The sequence below is a fragment of the Chrysemys picta genome, chromosome 1 (genome assembly GCF_011386835.1).
Source record: "Chrysemys picta bellii isolate R12L10 chromosome 1, ASM1138683v2, whole genome shotgun sequence".
Lineage (NCBI taxonomy): Eukaryota > Metazoa > Chordata > Testudines > Emydidae > Chrysemys > Chrysemys picta.
Window position 1 is genome coordinate 304,129,973 of NC_088791.1, and position 24,206 is coordinate 304,154,178.

The window sequence follows — 24,206 nt, forward strand, 5'->3', positions numbered from 1 at the left end:
GACCTTCCTGGCCCTATTCAGGCTAGATGTGATGGCTTCTCCATAGGATAATATTCTCTGGGAGTGAGTAGAACATTCAGCCATATGACTGGGGGCAGGGTGAATTAACCTTTCTAATTTTCTACTGTTCCTTGATTATCCAGATACCTAAGTTATGGGCACTTCACTGTGCTTCTTCTTACACCAAGTCTTAGACATTTCTCCACCCTTTTATTGTCGTCCCACATGTTTCTTCATACACTATTAGGTTGTTTGTCATATTTATTTATGATTTTTCTTGACATTTTTATACTTCCCCGGGACTGCAGTTGAAGGATTAGCAGGAACATTGTCCTACACCCACCCCAAATATCAGTTCAGTAGGAAGAAATAACATTGATATGATAAGTATCAAAGGGGTAGCCGTGTTAGTCTGGATCTGTAAAAGCAGCAAAGAGTCCTGTGGCACCTTATAGACTAACAGACATATAGGAGCATGAGCTTTTGTGGGTGAATACCCACTTCTTCGGATATGATAGAGGTCTATACAATCATGACTGGTGTGGAGAAAGTAAATAAGAAACATAACACAAGAACTAGGGGTCACCAAATGAAATTAATAGGGGGCAGATTTAAAACAAACAAAAGGAAATATTTTTTTTCACACAATGTATGGTCAATCTGAGGAACACCTTGCCAGGGGATGCTATGAAGGCCAAGATTATAACAGGGTTAAAAAAGATAAGTTTATGGAGGATAGGTCCATCAATGGCTGTTAGCAAGGGTGGGTAGGGATGGTGTCCCTTGCCTCTGTTTGCCAGAAGCTGGGAATGGACAACAGGTGATGGATCACTGGATGATTACCTGTTCTGTTCATTTCCTCTGGGGCACCTGGCATTGGCCACTGTTGGAAAACAGACCTTTGGGCTGATCCAGTATGGCCGTTCTTATGTTCTTATTGACAGGCGCTTGAATTCCTATTCTCTTCCTTAGTACGCATCTCCTCCTGGTCTTTTCATTTACACGTTGGCTGAGGTGAAGTACGTAGGAGCTATGAGCACCTTAATGAGAGCTCTAATAATGGTGGAGTGAGTGCAGAACTTCTGCTTCTCTCTTACTGTGGAAGCACTAGTAAAGAATACATAGTTATAAATTACTTCACCAAATTTAAGACTTCTTAACTCTTCATCAGACAACTGAATTTTTCTATGCAAATTTTCAAGATAAAAATACTCAGATTTTAGAGGAAATATTTTAAAATACTCCCACATTAAAAGTTTGTCCTGTGAGTCTAACTTTTTGGATGTTTAGAATCTAAAAATCAATAAGACATATGAACACAATAATTGACACACAAATTAAGCCTCATAACATCTTGAGCATTTGTATTGTAATGCAAAACCCTAAATCCAGCCCCATATGTTACCTATGTACCCACAATGCAATCAATTAACATATGTAGGTAATAAATATATGATGGATTTTGTTGAGGTCAGAGTTAAGGTTTTACATCAGTGTGAGATGGAAAAATGTTGCGTCTGCATTGTATTCCTTTACATGTTAGAAGTGGAAGGAAGTTTCTTATATGTGATGAAGAATGTCAGTGCAGGTATTAATATATGTAGTAGGGAGAGAGCCTGAGACATAAGCTCTTGTATTAGGGGCCTGAGATGAGGCAGGACCTGCTCACAAAATCTGGCAAGAACAGTCCTGATAATGCCGAAATACACATTCCTAAGAAGTGCTAAGCACAGAGTACTCATGCAAGCACATCCCGATATCAAGGATAGTACAAAAACATTCCCCAAGGATAACGGAAACACACGGACCCCTCCTAAAAGATAAGGTCAGGAGGACTGTACATAACTTGTTTTTATCAGGATATAAAGATGTATCTCAGAGGGAGTATCTTTGGCCAGCTTAGGGGGCAGTGGAAAGTCCCGCCATTGACTGAGCTGCGTCTATTGTCATGGGCATGCATGTTTTAGTATCCCTGTAGGGTCTGCCAAGTGTTAATACCGTGTTTTGTCAACAATAATCCTGACTGGGTACCTTCATACCTTAATGGATCTTGTCATTAGGCGGTTCGTTTGAGGTCTGCCTTGCCAGCAGTATGCGCAGAGCAGGGATAGCACACAGGGAGAGCACGTGCACACACACAACAGAACATCTAACCACAATATACAGTAAGGAAAGTTCTCTTAACTAGATATTTCCTTGCCTTTAAGGGACTGTATGTGAGGGATTTGCACTTGTCAAGCGAACTAGACTGTATTCTAATAGTTTTGGGTGATGAGATCTGTCTGTATTAGTGGTTTGCATAGCACCTATTAACAGAGCCGTTCCTTGGGTATGGCGAATCGGGGAGACTGCCCTGGGCCCCACACTTTGGAGGGCCCCACTTAGGGTGACCAGACGTCCCGATTTTGTCGGGACTGTCCCGATATTTGCTCGTTTGTCCCGCGTCCCGACCAATGTTTGGTCGGGACGCGGGACAAACAAGCAATTTTTGCCCTCCGCTCTGGCTCGCGCCCCCTCCCTCGCCCCAACTCCGCCCCCTCCTTCCCCCATTGGATAGCTCCCCAAATCCTCGGCCTGGCCCCACCCCCTCAACTGCCCCATTGGATCCCTCCCCAAATCCCCGCCCCCTACCGAAGCACGCCGCATTCCTCCTCCCTCCCAGGCAAGCGCTGGAGGGAGGAGGCCCGGGGACAGCGGGATGAGTCCGGCCTGGCCCAATCGCAGGCAGGAGGGTGGGGGGTACCTGCAGGGGGGCAGCCCCGGGTCCAGCCTGGGGAACCGGCTCCCTACGCGCCCATGGGTGGGGGGGCAGCAGCTGTCCGCGTGGGGACTCTGGTTCCTCGGGGCTTCACCTCCGCCACGTGCGCTCCGGCCCCGGAGGGGTGTAGTTGGCGCTGGGTGCCAGGCAGATGCCTCTGCCTGACACGCGGCGAGGGAGAGGCGGAGTAGCAGCTGGAAGGGCCGGTCGGGCTGCACTCCCGGGCCCGCGGGGAGCTGAAGCCTGCCAGGGAAGGGGCTGCCACACGCTGGCGCGCCCGCGGCCAGCCCAGGACGGTCTCCGCGCAGGGACTTGGCGGGGGTGCTCCCCCTGTCCGTGCCCATCTCCGCGGCATCGGGCTCCGGGCAGGGGTTGTTGCATCCCGGGACCCGGGGGCCGCTGTTTACCGGCACCAGCCTAGGCGCTTTCCGCTTGTTCGTGCTTTTTTTTTTTTTTTTTTCTCCCTACCGGCTTTTTTATTTTTTGGCTCCGCCCCCTTCCCCCCCCGCCCCCCCCCCCCCCCCCGCGCGTCCCGATATTTCGCCTCTCTGATCTGGTCACCCTAGCCCCACTCTTCGATAAAATCAAGAGGAGGCGGTGGGGAGGTGAGGCGAGGCGGGAGGCAGGCGGGCGAGTGGCATGAGGAGGCGAACGGGGAGGCGAGTGGTAGGCAGGCGGGGGGGGGGGGGGGCGAGGAAGAGCCCTCCTACCAGAACCTCCCCCTTCCTCCAGCGCCTCCTGCCCACCGGTGGGCCCCACCGATCAGCGCCTCCCCCTCCTTCTCAGCACCTACCACCTGTCGCGGATCAGATGTTTTGTGGCATCAGGATGCGCTGGGGGTAAGGGGAGAGGAGCAAGGGCACAGCATGCTTGGGGAAGGGGGAGGAACTGGGTGGGGAAGAGGCAGGGCGGGGGCAGGGCAGGAAGAGGTGGGGCGGGGCAGAGTGGGGGTGGGAAGAAGCAGGGCGGGATGGGGCCTTGGGGAAAGCGATAGAGTGGAGCTGGGGCCTAGTCGGAGTCAGGGGGAGCACCCCCTGTCAGATTAGAAATTCTGCACCTATGTCCCAGGCCCCGCACCCCCCCAGTGACAGTCCATCCTATTAATGTAGTATCTAAACACATTTCCTTCCTCACTGATCAGCTGGTGTGCATGTGTATTCAAAGTATATACTATACACTTATAGATTTTTTTTTTCAGTATGCATCGTTAGTGGCATTAATTCCCTAAAAAACAAAGAATTTGACACGTTATATTACCTTATGTTTTAAACCTTGACCTAAAGAACTTCCTGTGTTTGACATTCGCAGAAGGTTTTTGGACTTGCTTTTGATGTAAATATATTAGTGTGAAGTTTCTCTCATAGTTTCTAGTGGAAATACAATTGAAAAATTTACGCTGGTGTATTACTGGTTTCAGCTAGCCATTACCTTTTTAGAACAGAGCAAATGCATTCCGCATTTCCGCTCATCACCTGTACAAGGTCTCCTCATGGCTCCTCCAGACACTTCCCTAAGTAACTCATCAATTCCTCCTCCTACCCTCTCCAGTAGCTTGAGGTCCTGAAAATTGTTAGGATAGCCACTAGAAATAAACATGATTACATCCCTTGTTGATAGATATGGTACAGTGGATTATTTGTGCTAGATTCTCCTTCTTTCTTGTCTGAAGTACGTCACAGATGCCATTGATTGACTACAAAGATAAATGATATACCTATATGCAGTGTGTTTTGGCCAGTGACACCAAAAAGCTTGTTTGTTTCTCTTAAACAATTTGGAAGGAACCTGTGGGGAGGAAGATGGGGAGACAGTCCTGATGTACAAATCAATTAGTGGATCAGTTTCTCTTAAATTAAGAAAGTGAAGTGACGCTGTCACGTGAACTCAGTGCACACATTGCTGCAGATTCTTGTAATCCTATCTGGGCTAAAAAGGCTAAATCTTTTTTTTTTTTTTGTAACTCTGTGAAGTGTCTGATGATGAAATTTGTTGCCATTATGACTGTAATCCCTCCACTTTCATGCACATATATTCTATCCATCCTCAGGCCAAGAACCATTTTGCAGGCGTAAATGCAAGAGCCGTGTGGGTGTATATAAACTCTAACCTGAACAGCTTGCTGTGTTCTCAAGTGGGAGGGTAATTTCGCCCCTTCGTTGATTTTACTGATGTCTCTTATGAGCAAATAGTGCCATTTCCCCCAACCTGTGATGAATTACATGTGCTACAGGGTGGGTTGTTGCTCACCAGAGAATTAAGCAGGAGCAACAACCTTGCTTCACTTTCCTCAAACCTTTCATGAGTGACAGACACCTGCATCATATCATATAATAACATTTTGAGATATAAAAGCAGTCTTCTGGTATGTTCTCCTAGAAAACACAGCTTAGACTGATAGAAAAACACTCACAATGCAGAGGGATCATTTACAGAAAAACAATGGATTATAATTTGCTAAAAATCTTCAAAAGTAAACTGTAAATTTTACATGGTCTCTGTGCCATGAAATCTTTCTGTTCCATGTATCTACAGTAAACATAATATTTATGAGTCAGGGTTACTGCAGTATTGTATTCACTGTAGAGTGGCAAAAGCATGGATTTGAATGGGGCCCTCTGTACAGATTCAATAAATTCTTCCCTCTCCCATAAAACTTCTTAAGGGGAATAAATATAAGCATGGGTTAAATGTTTGTGCTTTCTGTGCTGTTTTTGCAACATTTCTTTGCTAGTTTCCTTAACTGCTAACTTGTACAGTTTCTTTGTCTTTTAGAATGTCGGGTAGTGAAATCTACTTCCTATACCAAAATAGCTTCAACATCACGTAGGAGCACCACCAAGAGCCCGGGTCCATCTAGACGCAGCAAGTCTCCTGCCTCTACCAGCTCAGGTAAAGCAAAAAAGAAATGTTTCCTACTAGCAAAAACAAATGCTTTTGAATACAGTTGGTAGTGTTAAAATCTTGGGGGGGGGGGCTTGCAAGATACTGTACATATACAATAATTTACACTAAAATGTCATGTTTTGTATCAGACAGTTACCTTGGTTTCTGAGAGACAATGTTTATTTCCCAATCTAAATTGTAGAAAAATACCTGTATTGCAAAATCTTAAATACCACAACATGGTATCTGTGTCTGAGAGTCAGGGTTACTGCAGTAATGCACTGAATGTACCGTGACAAAAACTTGGATCTTCATGGAGCCCTCTGTACAGACTCAATAGATTCTTCCCCTTCCCATGAATGGGAGAAGAGAAAAGGGCAAAGTAGAAGAAGGTACATGAAGCAGCTATGAAATGAAACTGAGGTAAAGAGACTGAGGAGGGTTGGAGCAAACAGCCAATCAACCCAGGGTCGAGAAATTCCAGTCAAAACTATAAACATTTCTCTAAATGTCTGAAGGTACCTGAGTTGGCTGCTTTCATAGCTGCTCCTATCAGCTGGAGTCTCTAGCTGTTTCTTTTCCAACAACATGTAGGGAGGCAGGGCATCCCTATATCACAGTGATCCCAGAATGGGGGAGGTCTCCTTTGCACAAGTTTAGAGGTTGTTGGGGGAGGGGTGGCCTTGCTGGGCCCCATTTTATTCCATCCCCCCAATGCAGCAGTCGCTGGTTTGTGCTGTTTCTGCAGCTATACTACTGGCTGGAGTGTCTGGCTGGTGTTCCTCTCTGCAGTTTTTCCCCAAGAGAAAAGTAAGTAATTGGTTACCTTTCAGTGGTGACCAGTGAATATGCAATTAACAGTTCTTAATAGTTGACATGCAGATATTGTGTACAACATAGGGTTGCCATCTCTGACTGAAGCTATTCTGGGAAAAAATAATTTTTCAACATGACGTAATGTCATTTTCTTAAAATACCCTATTAAAATCTCCCGGATTGCTTTCAGTTGTCACCGGGAGAGGGTTGCCAATTCCAGGAGACTCCAGGCCAATCCCGGAGGGTTGGCAACCCTATCCGAAGAGGACACATGGGATTGCAACCTGCAAATAAAGCCATACAGTAATTCCTCACTTAACGTTGTAGTTATGTTCCTGATAAATGCGACTTTAAGTGAAACGATGTTAAGCGAATCCAATTTCCCCATAAGAATTAATGTAAATAGCAGGGGTTAGGTTCCAGGGAATTTTTTTTATGCTAGACAAAAGGCATTATATACATTTTAAACAATTTTAAACAAGCAATTTAATACAGGTATTAAACAGGCTGGCAGCCCCGCTACAGCACCCCTACGCGCGTCCCCCCCCCCCCCCCCCCGCGCCTGCTGCCTGCGGCAATCAGCTGGTTTGTGGCGTTCAGGAGGGGAGGGGGGAGGCTGCGCGCTGCGTCCTCTCTCCTCCCCCCAGCCTCCTGAACGCCGCAAACCAGCTGATTGCCACAGGCAGGGGGAGCAGGGGGAAGGTGCTGATCTGCGGGGTCCGCCAGCGGGCAGGAGGCGCTTGAGGGAGATATAGGAGGGCTGCCAGCCATGGACAAAGCAGGCAGCCAAATGGTATTATAGCGGAGCATTGCACAACTTTAAACGAGCATGTTCTGTAATGGAGCAGGGACGTAACATCAAAACAACGTTAAGCGAGAGGACATTAAGTGGGGAGTTACTGTACCTTATTATACCTTAAAAACCTTTTGAAAATTAAAATGATGAGCATTTCTTGCTATGTGTATAGTGTGAAAAATATTTATTAGTATATAGTGTATTTTATCTCTAAAGGTCCCAGATTGCTTAAACAAACTATATATAGGGATTAGTTTATTCACTGATGAAACCTGTTTAACATATACCTGCCAGATAGCCTAGTTTGGCTGGGAGAGTCTGAGGGTTTGAACACCTTTCCCAGTGAACTAGGTGGTCAGCTTAGGTCCAAGGAATATGATACCATAACAGCAGCAGAAGTAGAGGAATCCTGCAAAGAGGTAATGAGGAGAAGTATTGATATAGGGAGTAGAATTAAATAATTTTTATAGGGGACAATTATGTAGTTAGGCAGTGTAAGGAACAGTTTTTGAAAGCCTAGGCATGCAAAACCCAACAGGATGGATTTGTTCTTTGATCCTGAACATAAATCGAGTATGGTGCAATTTATAGGTGTGGAGAATAGAGTTAAATCAGACTTTAAAAAGTGAGGGCCTGTTAGCTGTCGTATTGGCTCTGCATTGACATTAAGGCTATGCTTATGGATGGAATTAGCTTAATGTATACTGCATTTATGTGTTCATCAACATTTCTGTGCAAAGTCACCATTATTCTGTGCACAAATTAGATATATAGAGATCCCTCTGGCAGACCCCAAATCTGTGGTGTATTTGGAAAAAATATTCTGGCAACATTTTTGACATGTTGGCAAATATGTTAACATAATATGGTTTTGGACATGAGGTTAATAGCAGGGTTGGCCAGAAAGCAAGAATTCTGTATTGTGAAAGAATTAAAACTTTTGCAATTTATTTTTGTTCCAATGCAGATCAAAAATGAGACTTGTGAAGTTTTGAGACACAGACCAACCTACTCCAAAATAGCCAATAGCCCAGTGGTTAGGGCACTTATTTGAGATGTGGGAGACAGAGGTTCAAGTCCCTGTTCTGCCTAATTTGGTGTCTGGGTCTTCCACATACTAGGTGACCTCCCCAATGGATGCGATGGAGAGTCCTGCTATCTTTTCTGTTGCAACTGTTCCACTTTGTATAAATAATTAAATATTCATTAAGATAGAGAGTGAGACAATGATGATTTAAATGACACACAGAAAAGAATGTTAAGGTTGCAAAGTCAAGCACTCAAAAATTAGGAAATGTACCCTTAAATGTACCCTATTTCAGCAATGTCCCAGGACACGATTAATATACACATCTTTTGTCTGCCAAGCTCTCAATTGCTGAAATGTACAACCTCCTTTTACAACCCACAGGATTTCATCTAACACTATTAAAAGACAAAGAGGGAAAAATTGCCTCTAATTTCCCTATTGATGTTCTTCCACACTTATTAATTTCTTTCATATTGTCTCTGTAGCAATAATTCAGACTCTTAGCCAAATCAGAAAAAAACTATCACACCTTCTGGACACAAATTCTTGGAGGATAGATCCATCAATGGCTATTAGCCAGGATGGACAGGGATGGTGTCCTTAGCCTTGTTTGCTAGAAGCTGGGAATGCGTGGCGGGGTGAATCACTTGAAGATTACCCGTTCTGTCCATTCCCTCTGGGGCACCTGGGATTGGCCACTGTTGGAAGACCGGATACTGGGCTACGTGGACCTTTGGTCTGACCCAGTATTGCCATTCTTATGTTCTAAATCTCTGATGTGGTGCAAATCTGCTCTCTTACATTGTATGAGCTGTACACCAGGAATTAAGGACCAGATCATTTCTGCCTGAGTGAATTGCTACAATGTCCAGTAGCTCACAACCTCTTAAGTCACCATTTGGGTGCTGCAGAATGGGTAAAACACAATGTTAACACAGGCCACCTCTCTCCATCCAAATCAGCAATCCCCATATCATGGTGTACTCCTTGCTCCTCCAAACTTCTGTATTCTTCTTCAAGTAGGTGCAGCCGTGTATCCTACTTAGGTGTATGTCTGTCCTGCATACCCGAGCAGAGAACTTTATTTAGCAATAGCCGGTGGGGTGGCACTCGCACCCTGCGGTTCTGGCTCCTCCCTTGGCCATATAAGGGCAGCACTATCCCAGTCTCCTCAGTTCCTTCTTACTGCACAGGGCTAGAGTTGGAGCTCTGTGGTATTCTTGACCTTGCGCTTTCTGTCTCAATTTCTGAGAAAAACCATTGAGGACTTACTATTTGATGGCTGGGTTTTGTTTTCAGAAAAAACAATGAAATCCTGCATTCTTTAAAAGACTCCTGAGCTACTTGGAATGCTTTGGGAGTGTATACTCTAGCCATGAAAAGATGCCACTATAGCGGTCAGCAGCAATACCGCCTGCAGCATTTTTTTTAGTCAGTCTTCCCTTCCCAAAGTAGTAGTCCTGCTGCCTTACAGGATCTGTGGCTCTTTCTGGAGGTCCTATAGTTCTGGGTTTAACCAGCTGGCTCATCCGCACTACTCCCCTGGCATCCAGCAAGTTGGAATGGGGTTGGTGAATGAAACTGGAGACTATTGGAAAAGAAAGGATGGTTTCCTGGATAATTGGCTCCTATTTTTGCCTCTGCCACAGAGTTCCCATGTGATGCTGGGCAATTTGCTTAAACAAAACTTTTCACAGGTGACTAATTATGGGTTCTTCATTATCTGGGGGCCCAACATAAAATCTGTAGTCTGATTTACAGAAGGGCTGAGCTCATACCGTCAACTGAAATCAGTGAGAGCTGTGTTCTGAACACAAATAGTGCTATAAAATGGTAAGTTCTCATAAAAATCCAGTCCTCAGCATCTCAAATCAGGCACCCAAATTGTGAAGACTTTTGACCTTAATCTCTGCGTGCCTCAATTCCCATCTGTGTAAATTGGAATAATACCACCTAACCTCAAGGGGTCTTGTGAAGTTAAATCATTAATGTCGTGAAGCACTCAAATGCTAGAGTACCGAGTGCCACAGAATAGCCCATAAGAAAATTAATACTTGTACAGTAACTCCCCTCTTAATGTCCTCTCGCTTAACGTTGTTTCAATCTTACGTCCCTGCTCAATTACAGAACATGCTCCATTTAAAGTTGTGCAATGCTTTGCTATAATGTCGTTTGGCTGCCTGCTTTATATCCACAGGTGGCAGCCCCCCCATCAGCTCCCCTAGCCTCCTCCCCCCCCGCGCCTCCCACCCTCCAGCAGACTTCGCAGATCAGCGCCTTCCCCCTTTTTCCCCCACCTCCTGCCTGCGGCAATCAGCTGGCTTGTGGCGTTCAGGAGAGAGGAGGGGAGGAGCGAGGACTCGGTGCGGAGGCTCCCCCTCCCTCCCCTGCCTCCCGAACGTCGCAAGCCAGCTAATTGCCATGGGCAGGAGGCAGGGGAGGGAGCGGGGAGCCTGCGCGCCGAGTCCTTGTTCCTGCCTCCTCCCTCCTGCCCCCGAACGTCGCAAGCCAGCTGATTGCCACGGGCAGGAGGGAGGGGGGGAGCGAGGACACAGCGTGCGGAGTAAAGAGGGGGGGAAGAAGAGGTGGGTTAAGGGTGGGGGTTTGGGGGAAGGGATGGCGTGGGCGGGCAGAGGGTTGAGTCCCCCGCACCTGGTGCTTGCAGAGTAGGGGAAACTGCTACTGCACAACGTGCTTCTCCTAGCCTACGGCACCTTCAGCCTCTTTGCCTGCCTCATTGTCTCCAGTGCCAGTGGGCTGTGCCTGTGTGGGGTAAGGCGGGCGCACCTTCCAACTATAGTACTGTACTGTATGGCAAAAAAAAAAAAAAATCCCTGGAACCTACTCCCCCCACCACCATTTACATTCATTCTTATGGGGAAATTGGATTCGCTTAACATTGTTTCACTTAAAATCGCATTTTTAAGGAACATAACTACAACGTTAAGTGAGGAGTTACTGTATTCATGGTATGGTTTGACTGGTGTGCAGTAAGTAAGGCACAAAGCTATACATTGAACAAAAGGATAAAATGAAATATAGGATAGCTGCTCATTCAGTGAGCACTGCCCATCCTGTGTACTGAATGAGGCAGAGGTCCTGTGCAGGGGAAAAACTGTGGGATCATCTGAAATAGGAAATGCCAGATTAAAGGTTGCCTGTGAAATCCTAACTTTGCAAATTTAACATTCTTTTAATGTAGTGTTTTCATATGTCATTTCCCAGATTTTCAAAAAAAAAGCAAACAGAAAAAACCTAACATTTCTTCATGTGGAACCATTTTGACTCGCATGTGGTTTAACAACAGGGTTCGAAATTTTAGAATCCACAGCACAGATCTCTGCCACTTGAGCTAACAGAGTAACTGATAGAGATTGACAACCCACTATGCTATGTGAGCCAGCCGCCAGGGGGAGAGGAGGCAGACTTTTAGCCATCAGATTTCTTGGCAGTGGAATGTAGAGACTCAAGAACCCTGGGTTTTATTCTAGGTTCAGAAGGAAGTGTATCGTAGTGATTACAGACCATTCTGCTCCATTTCCTACAAGCCCTGCCCCCCTTGTGCCCCCGTTCTGATACTAGGTCGGGGTGGGCAAACTTTTTGACTCAAGGGCCACATCTGGGTATGGAAATTGTATGGCGGGCCATGAATGCTCACGAAATTGGGGGTTGGGGTACAGGGGGTTAAGGGGTCTGGCTGGGGATGTGAGCTCTGGGGTGGGGCTGGGGCGGGGGGTTGGGGCATGGGAGGGAGTCAGGGGTGCAGGCTCTGAGGGGGCGCTTACCTAGAAGCAGCTCCTAGAAGCAACGGCATGTCCCGCCTCCGGCTCCTACATGGAGGCGCAGCCAGGCGGCTCTGCGCGCTGCACGGTCCACAGGCGCCACCACTGCAGCTCCAATTGGCTATAGTTCCTGGCCAATGGGAGTTGCAGGGGTGGCACTTGGGGCGGGGGCAGCATGCGGACCCCCCTGGCTGCCCCTATGTATAGGAGCTGGAGGGGGGACATGCCGCTGCTTCTGGGAGCTGAGCAGAGCGGGGCAAGCCCCCAACCCCACTCCCCAGCAGGAGCTTGAGGGAGGGATTAAAACCTCTGGAGGGCCGGATGTGGCCCCTGGGCCGTAGTTTGCCCACCCCTGTACTAGGTAGACATCTTGCCAATTTTCACATCCCTGTCCCAAAGCATGGGGATAAAGCTTCTCAATGAAACATTTATAGGAATATTAATGTGGGAACATGTCATTTTTCCCTAACTCATTTTGATAAATGGCCGCATCGTTTTTGCTGAAACTTTCCAAAACGATTCAGCCCAAGTTAGACAGTTGGCATGGAAAATTTCAGTCTAAACCATTAAAGTTATAAAGCAAATAAAAACAGGATCTTATGATGGAAAGTTTTAAGCAATGCTATTTGCACCACCTATAATTAGGAAGTGATTTCCATAGGAGCAGTCAGATTGCAGTACTGAGCAAAATGGGTAAAGTTTTCTTTATATTTTTAATGGGAAAGAGTTATATTTTCATTAGGTTGTCCTGACAGAGCCATGTTTTGTTATTTGCTGTTCTTTATTTTTTTTTAAGTAGCTTCTAAATTATAATGCCTTGCATTTGACCTTTAGCAGAATTAATTGCTTGTCTGTTTTACCTCTGCCCCTATTGTCTCTGTAAATAGGATATAATAAGAAATACCAGAGACTTGAATTTGAGGACATTATTTAAAAAACAAAGCCCATCAAAGTACAATAATTATTTGCAACTACCTTGTACAAAATCTCCGACAATAAAAATGTGCTGGGTTTGTAATTTTTTTTTTTTAACAAATGTTTCAATTAGTACAGCAAATAGCAATTAAGCTATTCTTGGAAACATATTCATGAACTATCTTAAAAAATAAATTTCAATCTTATAGTCTTCCTCGGTCACAAGACTTGTATGTACATTCATTTTGGAGGGAAAAAAATCATAAAAACAGGAGCGCACACTTTCTTTTTCAGCTGTAAGTTTGGAGAAGTAAATTTTGCAGGGGTTTAGAGGAGAGAGGTCACCCATAAAGTAATAAAAATGCACCGTAGAGCTGCTGCCTCATTGCCACCATCCTCTCTGAGACAAGGAATTTTACAACTACTTAAGACATGATTAAAAAGTCTGCTCATGGTATGTGGGTATGCTTTTTAATGCAAATGGAAGGAAGTGCTCCTTCAGCTTCATGATGAGTCACATAAATTAAAACAACCAAAAATTGCACTTTGATTTTCACAGGAATTACAGAAAGTTTTCTAAGTACAAACTTCTGTATTTTTTTTTTCAGTTTTTCAGTAGCAAGTGGTGTAATAAAATCCAGTGTAACTTAGATGGTACCTATATCCTCTGTAATGACAGGTTTCAGAGTAGCAGCCGTGTTCGTCTGTATCCGCAAAAAGAACAGGAGTACTTGTGGCACCTTAGAGACTAACAAATTTATTAGAGCTAAAGCTTTCATGGACTACAGCCCACTTCTTCGGATGCATATAGAGTGGAATAAATATTGAGGAGATATATATACACACATACAGAGAGCATAAACAGGTGGGAGTTGTCTTACCAACTCTGAGAGGCCAATTAAGTAAGAGAAAAAAAACTTTTGAAGTGATAATCAAGATAGCCCAAACTGTCTGACACAAATGAGTGCTGTCTTGTACTGTATCAGAGGAGAGGTGGCTATGTTCCATTGCAAAAAGGTACATTTTCATTTGCTTTGAGATTTAATTCCTTGCCATCCGAGAGACCACTCTTCTTCAACCACCTTGGTCAGGTATATCTCAAGAAGGCCTTTTAGGTTCCCAAGGCAGGGACTTGACAAATCAGATTGTCTTTAGTGGGGTGACATATTTATATCCACACTATTATGTTTAGCCAACATTTTTTTCATAAATGTGCTGAAGCACAACTCTCCCTGCAACCAGGGGTAGAAGCCTATAGACGTAGTGAAGTAATCCTGCACTTTTAGGGATATCCAGAACAGTTTTTACTTCGATCCTGGGTTCTTTTAATTTCTTTCTTATACTGATGGTATTCAGCATTTATCCTGAAGATAAATTTATATAACATCTATATACATAATAAAATCAAGGCTTAAAATGCAGAAATAGAGACATTTAGACTGGGATTTTCAAAGGAGCCTAAGGGAGTTAGGTGCCCAGATACTTTGGAAACTAAGACAGAATTGGCTTTTAACTTCAGAAATCCCAGCCATAATCAGTTAACCAGACTGATTTATTCAAATTTCCAAATAGGCAAAATACCTGAAAAGATAGATTGTTCCTATTTTCTCAATAGCTGGTCACTAGGTTTAGCTAATTTTTACTTGACACACTACATAGAGTTGGCAGCCAAAATTCATAGATACCTGATGAACTCTGGTAAAAAGCAGAGAGGAAACAAGGGCCAATTAGTCGGCATTTATAGCAAAATATCAATGCAGAAAAATATCACTTTTTGACTCCACCCTATACGTGTAGTATACTGCGCACATCCTTATGCTTTGGGACTGACTGTGATCCGCTTCTGGGATTTGTGGATTTAAAAATCCCCATGGACACTCAGGAGCCTGGAATTATATTCCCTGAGAAGGGATCCTATCTTTTGATGGGCTGAGGCTGATCGTTACCACTGACATTCCTAGTCTATTGACAAAAACACTGCAATAATAGTCTGTCTTCACAGCTCCCTCACCCTGAGAAAAGTGTTTTTATGTCGAGATAGCTGGCTTGATGAAAAATCCTAGTAGAGGCAAGACACAGGTAGTTTCTACCTCTGTAACTAGTCAAAATAAACCTGATACTGATCCGGGGGTTGGCCTTGACTAGCTACATCAAGGTAAAAATTATAGTGCCTTGTCTCCATCTAGGATATTGCATGGAGATAGCTTATTTGATGTAAACACCTCATCATTTTGTAGTGAAGGCAAAGCCTAATAAACCTGAACACAATGAAAATACAATAACAGTAGGGAAAAAAACACACGGTACATTTTGTTCCTTAACTACTTTAAAATGATGTAATCTCTGAGAGGGAAAGTGTTCGTGAGGAAGGAGAGCAACAAATTGCAGGCGTTAGCAGAACGATAGGTTCATGGCTATGCTACATGAACTATACATGTTATTGAGACAATTGTAAAAAAATGTTTAAACTTAGACTGGTATATATTTAAGATGTGAATGTGTAATCTATTCTGTTCTGGAAAAAGTCTCGCATAGCACCTTTCTCTTCCTCTTCTCTCACACTCTCTTTGTGTTTAGCAAACCTGATCAGTAAGCACAAAATAATCAGCCAAACAAACATGTTTTACAGTGTACAAGATGTTCAGACCTCAATAGGCAAGCTTTATAAATAGAGTATGATTTTTGGTTCAGTATGCTGGCAATACCAGGTTCTTAAGAGGGCACTTAACAACTTTAAGTCTTATTCATTTTTCTTTTTTAATTAAAAAGGTACAGTTTTTTAAAATGAATTATTTGCTGCACTGTGCAGGCAAACTCCTATTTTATTTACAATATTATCCCTTGTTGTTCTCAGTGGTCATATTTGTGTTTATATATATATATATATATATATATATATATATATATATATATATATATATATATATATATATATATATATATATATATAAAATCACCATATGTGTACCCTGTCTTTTTATTTAGTCTTTAGAGCATGAGACCTTGCCCTGAAGACCTTACAGGGTTAATCAGGCATAACACAGCAAGAGCTGACAATAAGCAAAGGGTTTCACATCTACGCATGAGCATACATCTACTCAACACAGCCGAAATCATTTAATAGTTTATTACAGTTTATTTAGCTATTGATATGTATTTTAGCATGTTAAATTTTAAACAAATAAACCTTGATTCTTCTTCAAAGAGTGTCCCCATGGGTGCTCCAATATAGGTGTTCGTGCCCCCTTGCGCTTGTAATCAGAGATTTGTGGTAGCAGTGCCTGGTTGGGTAATACATGCGCAGTCACCATCTTGCGCTGCCTCAGGCAGTTATCTGGCACTGTGTGACCAAACCCCACTCAGTTCCTTCTCTACCACCTTTGGCTTGAGTCAGAGCGTTTAGCAGCGCCTCTGTGCCTAGTCTTATTAGCATTGTTTTAATTAGTTAACTTAACAAAAACTAAGTGTAGTTAATTCTTTTCTCCCTGTTTAATTTCTTTTCCCTCCAAAAAACATTTTTTCCCCCTCGGACTAGAAGTTTAGGTTTTCATTATTAACCATTAGAGTAGAGTCTTGGGTTTCCCCTTATGGGGGAAGAAACACTCCTCTGAGGGGAATGTCCGGTTTTAAACACTGTCTCACACGCAGACTTTCAATACCTGTGCTGGACTAGCACTCACAGTGTGTTTGCTGCCTCAGCAAGAGACACAGACCTCAAAAGTGCTCACACTGCCACAACCTAAAAGCCTGGACCATAAAGGTGAGAGACTTACAACTTAAACTCCTCCTGATGGAGAAGTCTCTCTGGCTGGCATCTGAGCCTGAAGCTATGGATCCCCCCTGCATGGGCCAACTGCAGCCTCTGACAGAGGCCCTTCCTCCATGGCTCAGACTAAAGACCTCTCCGCCAAGAAGGTTGCAAAAAAGTAGGCTACAACTTCCCCAGCTTGAGAATCTGCCAAGAAATGGCATTTCCAAGCTGGCAAACTCCATCAATACAGACCTCACTGGCCTTCTCTACAACTGAAGTAGTGGCACCCTCCTGGCAGTAAGGGAAAACCAAAACCGCATGCCTCAGCACCAGCAGAGTCGACTAGACACTTGGCACTGAACAGCTCTGCATCGTTGCAAACCACGGCACCATCTTTTGCCGGCATAACACAATCAGTGCACGTAACGACACTGACAACCACGCCGCAACTGTCAGTACCAACCGCTACGCCTTCAACGGCACTGATATTACCAGCATTGCATCAATTCCTGCATCAGAATGACCTAACGGTCACCTCAACACCAGAATCTCCTATTCTCACCACTGATGTCACTTGGGCACGGTCAGTACCAAGCCGCCTCACCCTTCCACCTCAATCTGCTTCCCCCATTCTCAAGTGACAAGGAGGATGTGGATTAAGGGGAAATATATTCTTCACACCATTCTTCCCCCATCCACCACTAACTAGACCTGATCCACCACCACACAGGGGATATTATACTGGGCCCAAAGATTGACACTGGTACGGGCACCCATGCATGCCACCAATGTCTCTTCCACCACAATCGTCTTATTGGAGCCCTTCGGCAGCATGCCCCCCCAACATCCACAAACCTCCCAGCCCCCCCACCCCCATGGATGAGTACACATCATTCACCCTGACCTTCGGTACTGAGACCATGTGAGCCTCCAGAAGAGGTGGCCAGAGAGGAGGAAGAGACCTCTGACCAGGAGATGGCACCAGCAGCCCACTTTTCATGCTCTACCCCCGATGACACCATTATGCTCCCACCTCCCAAGATGGGGGATGATTTCAAGAACTCTATAAGAGAGTTGTGAGCTTATTGGACATCTCACTCTAAGTCCAGGAGGCACAACATAAACTCCTAGACATCTTACAGACATTGACCTGTTCCAAACTCACTCTACCCATGAATGATGCGATACCAGTGAAGTCAATTTGGCAGACCCCAGTAACAATCCCACCCAGGTGCAAGAGGTCTGGCAAAAATACTACGTGCTGGTGAAGGGAACAGAGTTCCTCTTCTCACAGCTTATACCAAATTCCTTGGTGGTGGATGCAGTTAATGAATGGGGCTGACAACAACACCCCAAAAACACGCCGTATGACAGAGACTGGAAGAGGCTTGACCTCTTTGGCCATAAGGCCTACTCCTCAGTGACTCTACACCTTAGGATTGCCAATTATGAGGCATTACTTGCCAATATGACCACATTAATTACTCGAAGCTATCAGACTTCATTGAATTTATTCCTGAGGAGAAGAGAGAGCAGTTCAGGTCCATCCTCTCTGAAGGACAGCTTATAGCCAGGACAATATTGCAGGCTGCCCTGGACTCCGCAGACACAGCAGCGAGGTCTGCAAACACCGTGGTAGTGATGAGAAGCTCATCTTGGTTACCTCTCTCTGGGTTCCCCACAGAGGTGCAATCGACAGTTAAAGATCTTCCATTTGAAAGGCCTAACCTCTGCAGCCAAAACAGACTAGTCCCTCCACACACTCAAGGACTCGAGGGTGGCGTTGAAGTCCCTGAGCATTTATACACCTAGGACTAAGAAAAGACAGGAAAAATATTATACTTCACAGAGATTCATGCAATACACGCAACTGCACAGACAATATGAACAACAAGGGAGGAAACAGAGATCCACGAAGAGATGACAGCCTCACCTCAGCCTACTATGTCTCAACAAGCACCCTGAAGGCAGCAATTTTGAGACTTTGGTTGAGGGCCTGAGACCCAGTGCTAAAAGATGTGCGGAACCACCTACCATCTCTCAGCCATTTGGAGGTCGTCTGACTCCCTTTTACCCAGTCTGGCATCCATCACAACAGACTGATGGGTACTAGAGATAATCAAGACTGGATAATCAATCCCATTTATCTCCATCCCCCCTACAACGGTCCCTCTTCAGGGACCCCTCTCACGAACATCTACTGCAACAAGAAGTAACCCACCTCATACACCTTGGGTCAGTAGAACTGATACCCACAAAACACAGAGGGAAGGGCTTCTATTCACATTATTTCCTCACACAGAAAAAATGAGGATGGAGACCCGTTCTTGATTTACAGTGACTCAACAAGTTTGTGAAGACCCAACACTTCAGGATGGTCACATTGATTGCCATAAGTCCAGCACTAGAAAGGGGGGGGAACAGGTTCTCAGCCCTCGACCTCCAGGACACATACTTTCATATAACAATACATCCACCACATTGGAGGTTCCTCAGATTTACTCTAGGAGCGGATCACTTTCAATACAAAGTTCTATCTTTCAGCCTCTCCATTGCCCCTCGAATATTCTCGAAGGTCCTCACGGTTGTAGCAGCTTACCTCCGCAGAAAGGGAATCATGATATTCCTATATTTGGACAACCACTTATTGAAAACACCAACACAACAAGCAGTGCTAGAAGCCACTGAAAGGACAGTAGCTCTCTTTACATGCTTAGGCCTACAAATAAATGCACAAAAATCAACACTAACACCAGCGGAAAACCTACAATTTATCTGTGCCTGCCTCAATTCTCCCAAGGCTACAGCCTCTCTACCATGACAATGGTTCATGACTCTAACCAATCTCATCTCCACAACACTGAACAGTCCTCAGACAACTGCCAGGACTTGCCTGCAATTATTGGGCCACATGGCTGCAACAATGTTCATCATCAAGCATGCAAGGCTACACATGCAGTGTCTACAAGCATGGCTCTGGACAACCTACGCCCCAGGAAAGCACAGTGTAAACAAATGCCTCACAATACCAAACAAAATAAAAGAATCACTACACTGGTGGATATGACCAGACACTGTCTGTGTTCGGCCCCTTTTGTACAGAATTCCCCAATAGTGACCATCACGACAGATGTGTCACTACTAGGTTGAGGAGCACATCTGACCACTCATTCCCTCCAGGGCCCTTGGTCCCCGACAGAATCCTTCGTACACATAAATCTACTAGAACTACTCACCATTCACAATTTGTGTTCCCACTTCTTATTAATGGTCAAGAATAAGAGCATACAAGTCCTCACAGACAATGTTGCATGCATGTTCTATATAAACAGGTGAGCAGGGGCCTGCTCACACTCCCTGTGCACAGAAGCCATGAGACTCATGAGTCACAGCATCGACATCACAGCATCGTACCTACTGGGATCCCAAGACACCACAGCAGATGCGTTAAGCAGGAACTTTTCTCAGGACCACAAGTGTGAACTAGAAATGCGAGTGCTACACAATGTATTCAAGCACCGAGGGTTCCCAACTGTAGACCTCTTTGCAACGGCACACAATGCCAAATACCCACAGTTTTGTTTCAGAGCAGGGCTGGGTCCTCGCTCCTTGGGTGACATCTTTCTTATCAAATGGGACGCGCCTCTCCTATCGCCTTCCCTCTCACCCCTATCCTGGCATGGGTGATTCACAAGATCAGATTGGATAAGTCCAAAGTCATCCTGATAGCCCCCATGTGCCACCCACATACCCTTCCTCTTCTGCCTCATCTCCTCTCTCAGGACACAGGCCAAATTCTTCACCCAGAATTAGAAAGACTCCATCTCAAGGTGTGGTTACTGCACGGCTCTGAGGACCTGAAAATAACCTGCTCAGAGGAAGTACAGAATATTTTATTAAATAGCTGCAGAACAGCCACTCATCACACACATCTACACAAATGGAGACAATTTGATAACTGGTGCCAAAGGAACAGCGATCTCTTCCTCCTTACCTCTGAAACTAGAATACATGCTGGGACTTAATAAATCTGGCCTCTCTCTGAGCTCAATCAGGATGCACCTCTCAGCTATCACAGCTTTCCACCACAATGTGGATGACTTATCCATTTTCACGCACCCAATAACCAAGTGTTTTCTCAAAGGCCCACCAACATTTACCCTGGAGTATGAACCCCTACTCCATCATGGGATCTTAACTTAGGCCTCAGAGGCATCACCAGACCCCCATTTGAACCATTAGCAACATGCTCCCTCCTCCCCCTTTCAATTAAGGTGGGATTTCTCGTCGCCATTGCATCTGCCAGATGGGTGGGAGAACTAGGGACCTTCGTGCAGGGCCAGCTCCAGGGTTTTGGCCACCCCAAGCAGCCAAAAAAAAAAAAAAAAAGCCGCAATCGCGATCTGCGGCGGCAATTCGGCAGGAGGTCCTTCGCTCCTAGCGGGAGTGAGGGACTGTCCGCCGAATTGCCGCCAAATAGCTGGACGTGCCGCCCCTCTCTGGAGCGGCCGCCCCAATCACCTGCTTGCCAGGCTGGTGCCTGGAGCTGGCCCTGCCCTCATGGCACACCCACTATACACAATATTCTTCAAAGATAAAGTTACCCTAAGACCGAATCCTAAGTTCTTACCTAAGGTCTCCTCATCATTCCATCTCATCCAACCCATTGACCTCCCTACATTGTACCCGAGACCCCATGGGGATAGACAGGAGTCAACACGCTGGACATCTGCAGAGCACTAGCCTTTCACATAGACAGAACAAAGACATTCCACAAGTCTCCAAAATTATGCATGCCAATCACTGAACGATCGAAAGGAGACGCCATGTCTAACCAGACACTGTCCAGATGGATTTCTGAATATATCATATTGTGCTACCTCCACTACGATTTTTAACCTCCAACAGGGATTCACACCCATTCCACCAGAGCTTTATCAGCTTTGATAACATTTCTTAACAATGTCCCTATTACAGACATCTGTAAAGCAGCAACTTGGGCCTCAGCCCATACATTTACACAACCCTATGCATTAGAACATTATGCAACATCTGATGTAATATTTGGACCTACTGTATTTATCATCTGCCACGACCTCAACTCCAAAGCCCCTTCCTTCCACTGAAGAACACTGCTCCCGAGTCACCTAAAGTGGAGCACCCACAGGGACACTCCTCGAAGAAGAAAAGGTTACTCACCCTGTGCAGTAACTGAGATGATTCAAGATGATTGTCCTTCTGGGTGCTCCACTACCCGCCCTCATCCCTCTACATCAGAGGTTCACACTGAATACTCTGCAGTAGAGAAGGAACTGAGAGGAGAACATAAGAACGGCCGTACCGGGTCAGACCAAAGGTCCATCTAGCCCAGTATCCTGTCTACCGACAGTGGCAATGCCAGGTGCCCCAGAGGGAGTGGACCAACAGGCAATGATCAAGTGATCTCTCTCCTGCCATCCATCTCCATCCTCTGACAAACAGAGGCTAGGGACACCATTCCTTACCCATCCTGGCTAATAGCCATTAATGAACTTAACCACCATGAATTTATCCAGTTCTCTTTTAAACGCTGTTATAGTCCTAGCCTTCACAGCCTCCTCAGGTAAGGAGTTCCACAAGTTGACTGTGCGCTGCGTGAAGAACTTCCTTGTATTTGTTTTAAACCTGCTGCCTATTAATTTCATTTGGTGACCCCTAGTTCTTGTATTATGGGAATAAGTAAATAACTTTTCCTTATCCACTTTCTCCACATCACTCATGATTTTATATACCTCTATCATATCCCCCCTTAGCCTGCTCTTTTCCAAGCTGAAGAGTCCTAGCCTCTTTAATCTCTCCTCATATGGGACCCGTTCCAAACCCCTAATCATTGTAGTTGCCCTTTTCTGAACCTTTTCTAGTGCTAGTATATCTTTTTTTAGATGAGACCACATTTGTATGCAGTATTCGAGATGTGGGAGTACCATCAATTTTATATAAGGGCAATAATATATTCTCAGTCTTATTCTCTATCCCCTTTTTAATGATCCCTAACATCCTGTTTGCTTTTTGACCGCCTCTGCACACTGCGCAGACATCTTCAGAGAACTATCCACGATGACTCCAAGATCTTTTTCCTGACTTGTTGTAACTAAATTAGCCCCCATCATATTGTATGTATAGTTGGGGTTATTTTTTCCAATGTGCATTACTTTACATTTATCCACATTAAATTTCATTTGCCATTTTGTTGCCCAATCACTTAGTTTTGTGAGATCTTTTTGAAGTTCTTCAGTCTACTTTGGTCTAAACTATCTTGAGCAGTTTAGTATCATCTGCAAACTTTGCCACCGCACTGTTTACCCCTTTCTCCAGATCATTTATAAATAAGTTGAATAGGCTTGGTCCGAGGACTGACCCTTGGGGAACACCACCAGTTACCCCTCTCCATTCTGATAATTTACCATTAATTCCTACCTCGAGGATATGCTACAACAGTCAGTGAGACATGTAGCGTAGCTATGGGACAGGCATGAAATAAGGTATTAGGTATGAATTCCATCAACAAAAGAAATTTTAGTCAGTTCAGGTTTTTTCTTTATTATTAGAAGTTTATCATTTATTAAAAATGAGTAGGTTATTTGTCACCATGGTATCTGGGCATACTTTTCATACAGCCTTACAGTTTACCAAAGTATGCCAAAAGAAAAACTTACTTAATAGTGTTCTAATAGATTGTTCATACCAATCTGCATTCCTAATGTACTTCAGCACTTCACATTAAGCCTACACTAATTCAACTATTTGCAAAAAAGTAGCTCTCAAGGATGATAAAAAGAAAGAAATGGCCAATGAGTCATAAGGTGAAAGCTCTAAGCAAGTTGTCTCATTACACTTGTGGCTGGAAAGAACTGAGGAAGTATTGGTTCTGTGCCTTCTCATGTAACCTCCTCTTGAGCAGCAGCAGTAATAGTATTTCTTTGTATTTCAGAGGCTGAGATCAGGGTTCTGTTATGCTAGCTACTATATATACATATAATCCCTGCCCAAACAGCTTACAACAGGAGTAGACAAAACAGACAACGGGTAGGAAAGTGAGAGAGGCACAAAGAAGTGATCTGACTTGCCCAAAGTCTCAGAGCTGGTGAGTGACAGAGCTGGGCATAGAATCCAGGTTTCCTAATTCCTGATTCAGTGTGGTCCAAGGCTAGATCTGTACAGTCCTCAATCATTAAAGCTTTTTAGAAGGTTCTGGACTTAATGTGGAGCATGCAGGCACATCCCAAGAGTAGAATCTATACTGAAGATCCTTGAAGAAAAACATTGGAATCTTCAGAATAAAGACTGAGGGGAAATCCAGGCCCTAGTGAAGTCAGTGCGAGTTTTGCCTCTGACTTCAATAGGGCAATGATTTTAATCCATATATTTTGCCACTGTCTGTAGCAAGCAGCTCAGCTTTTCTGAGTTGGGAGTTAACAGCTTGTAGATATTAAAAA

General features: G+C 44.7%; 1 protein-coding gene across 6 annotated transcripts in view; it reads left to right on the forward strand.

The window, feature by feature from the left end:
* Window positions 1-24,206, forward strand: part of DCLK1 (doublecortin like kinase 1) — a 348,891-nt gene that overhangs the window by 248,764 nt on the left and 75,921 nt on the right. For all 6 annotated transcript variants that reach the window (XM_005286604.5, XM_005286601.5, XM_005286603.5 and 3 more), the window contains exon 5: window positions 5,531-5,647. In XM_005286604.5, coding sequence (XP_005286661.1) covers window positions 5,531-5,647 — 117 coding nt within the window. The remainder of the gene's footprint in view (window positions 1-5,530; window positions 5,648-24,206) is intronic.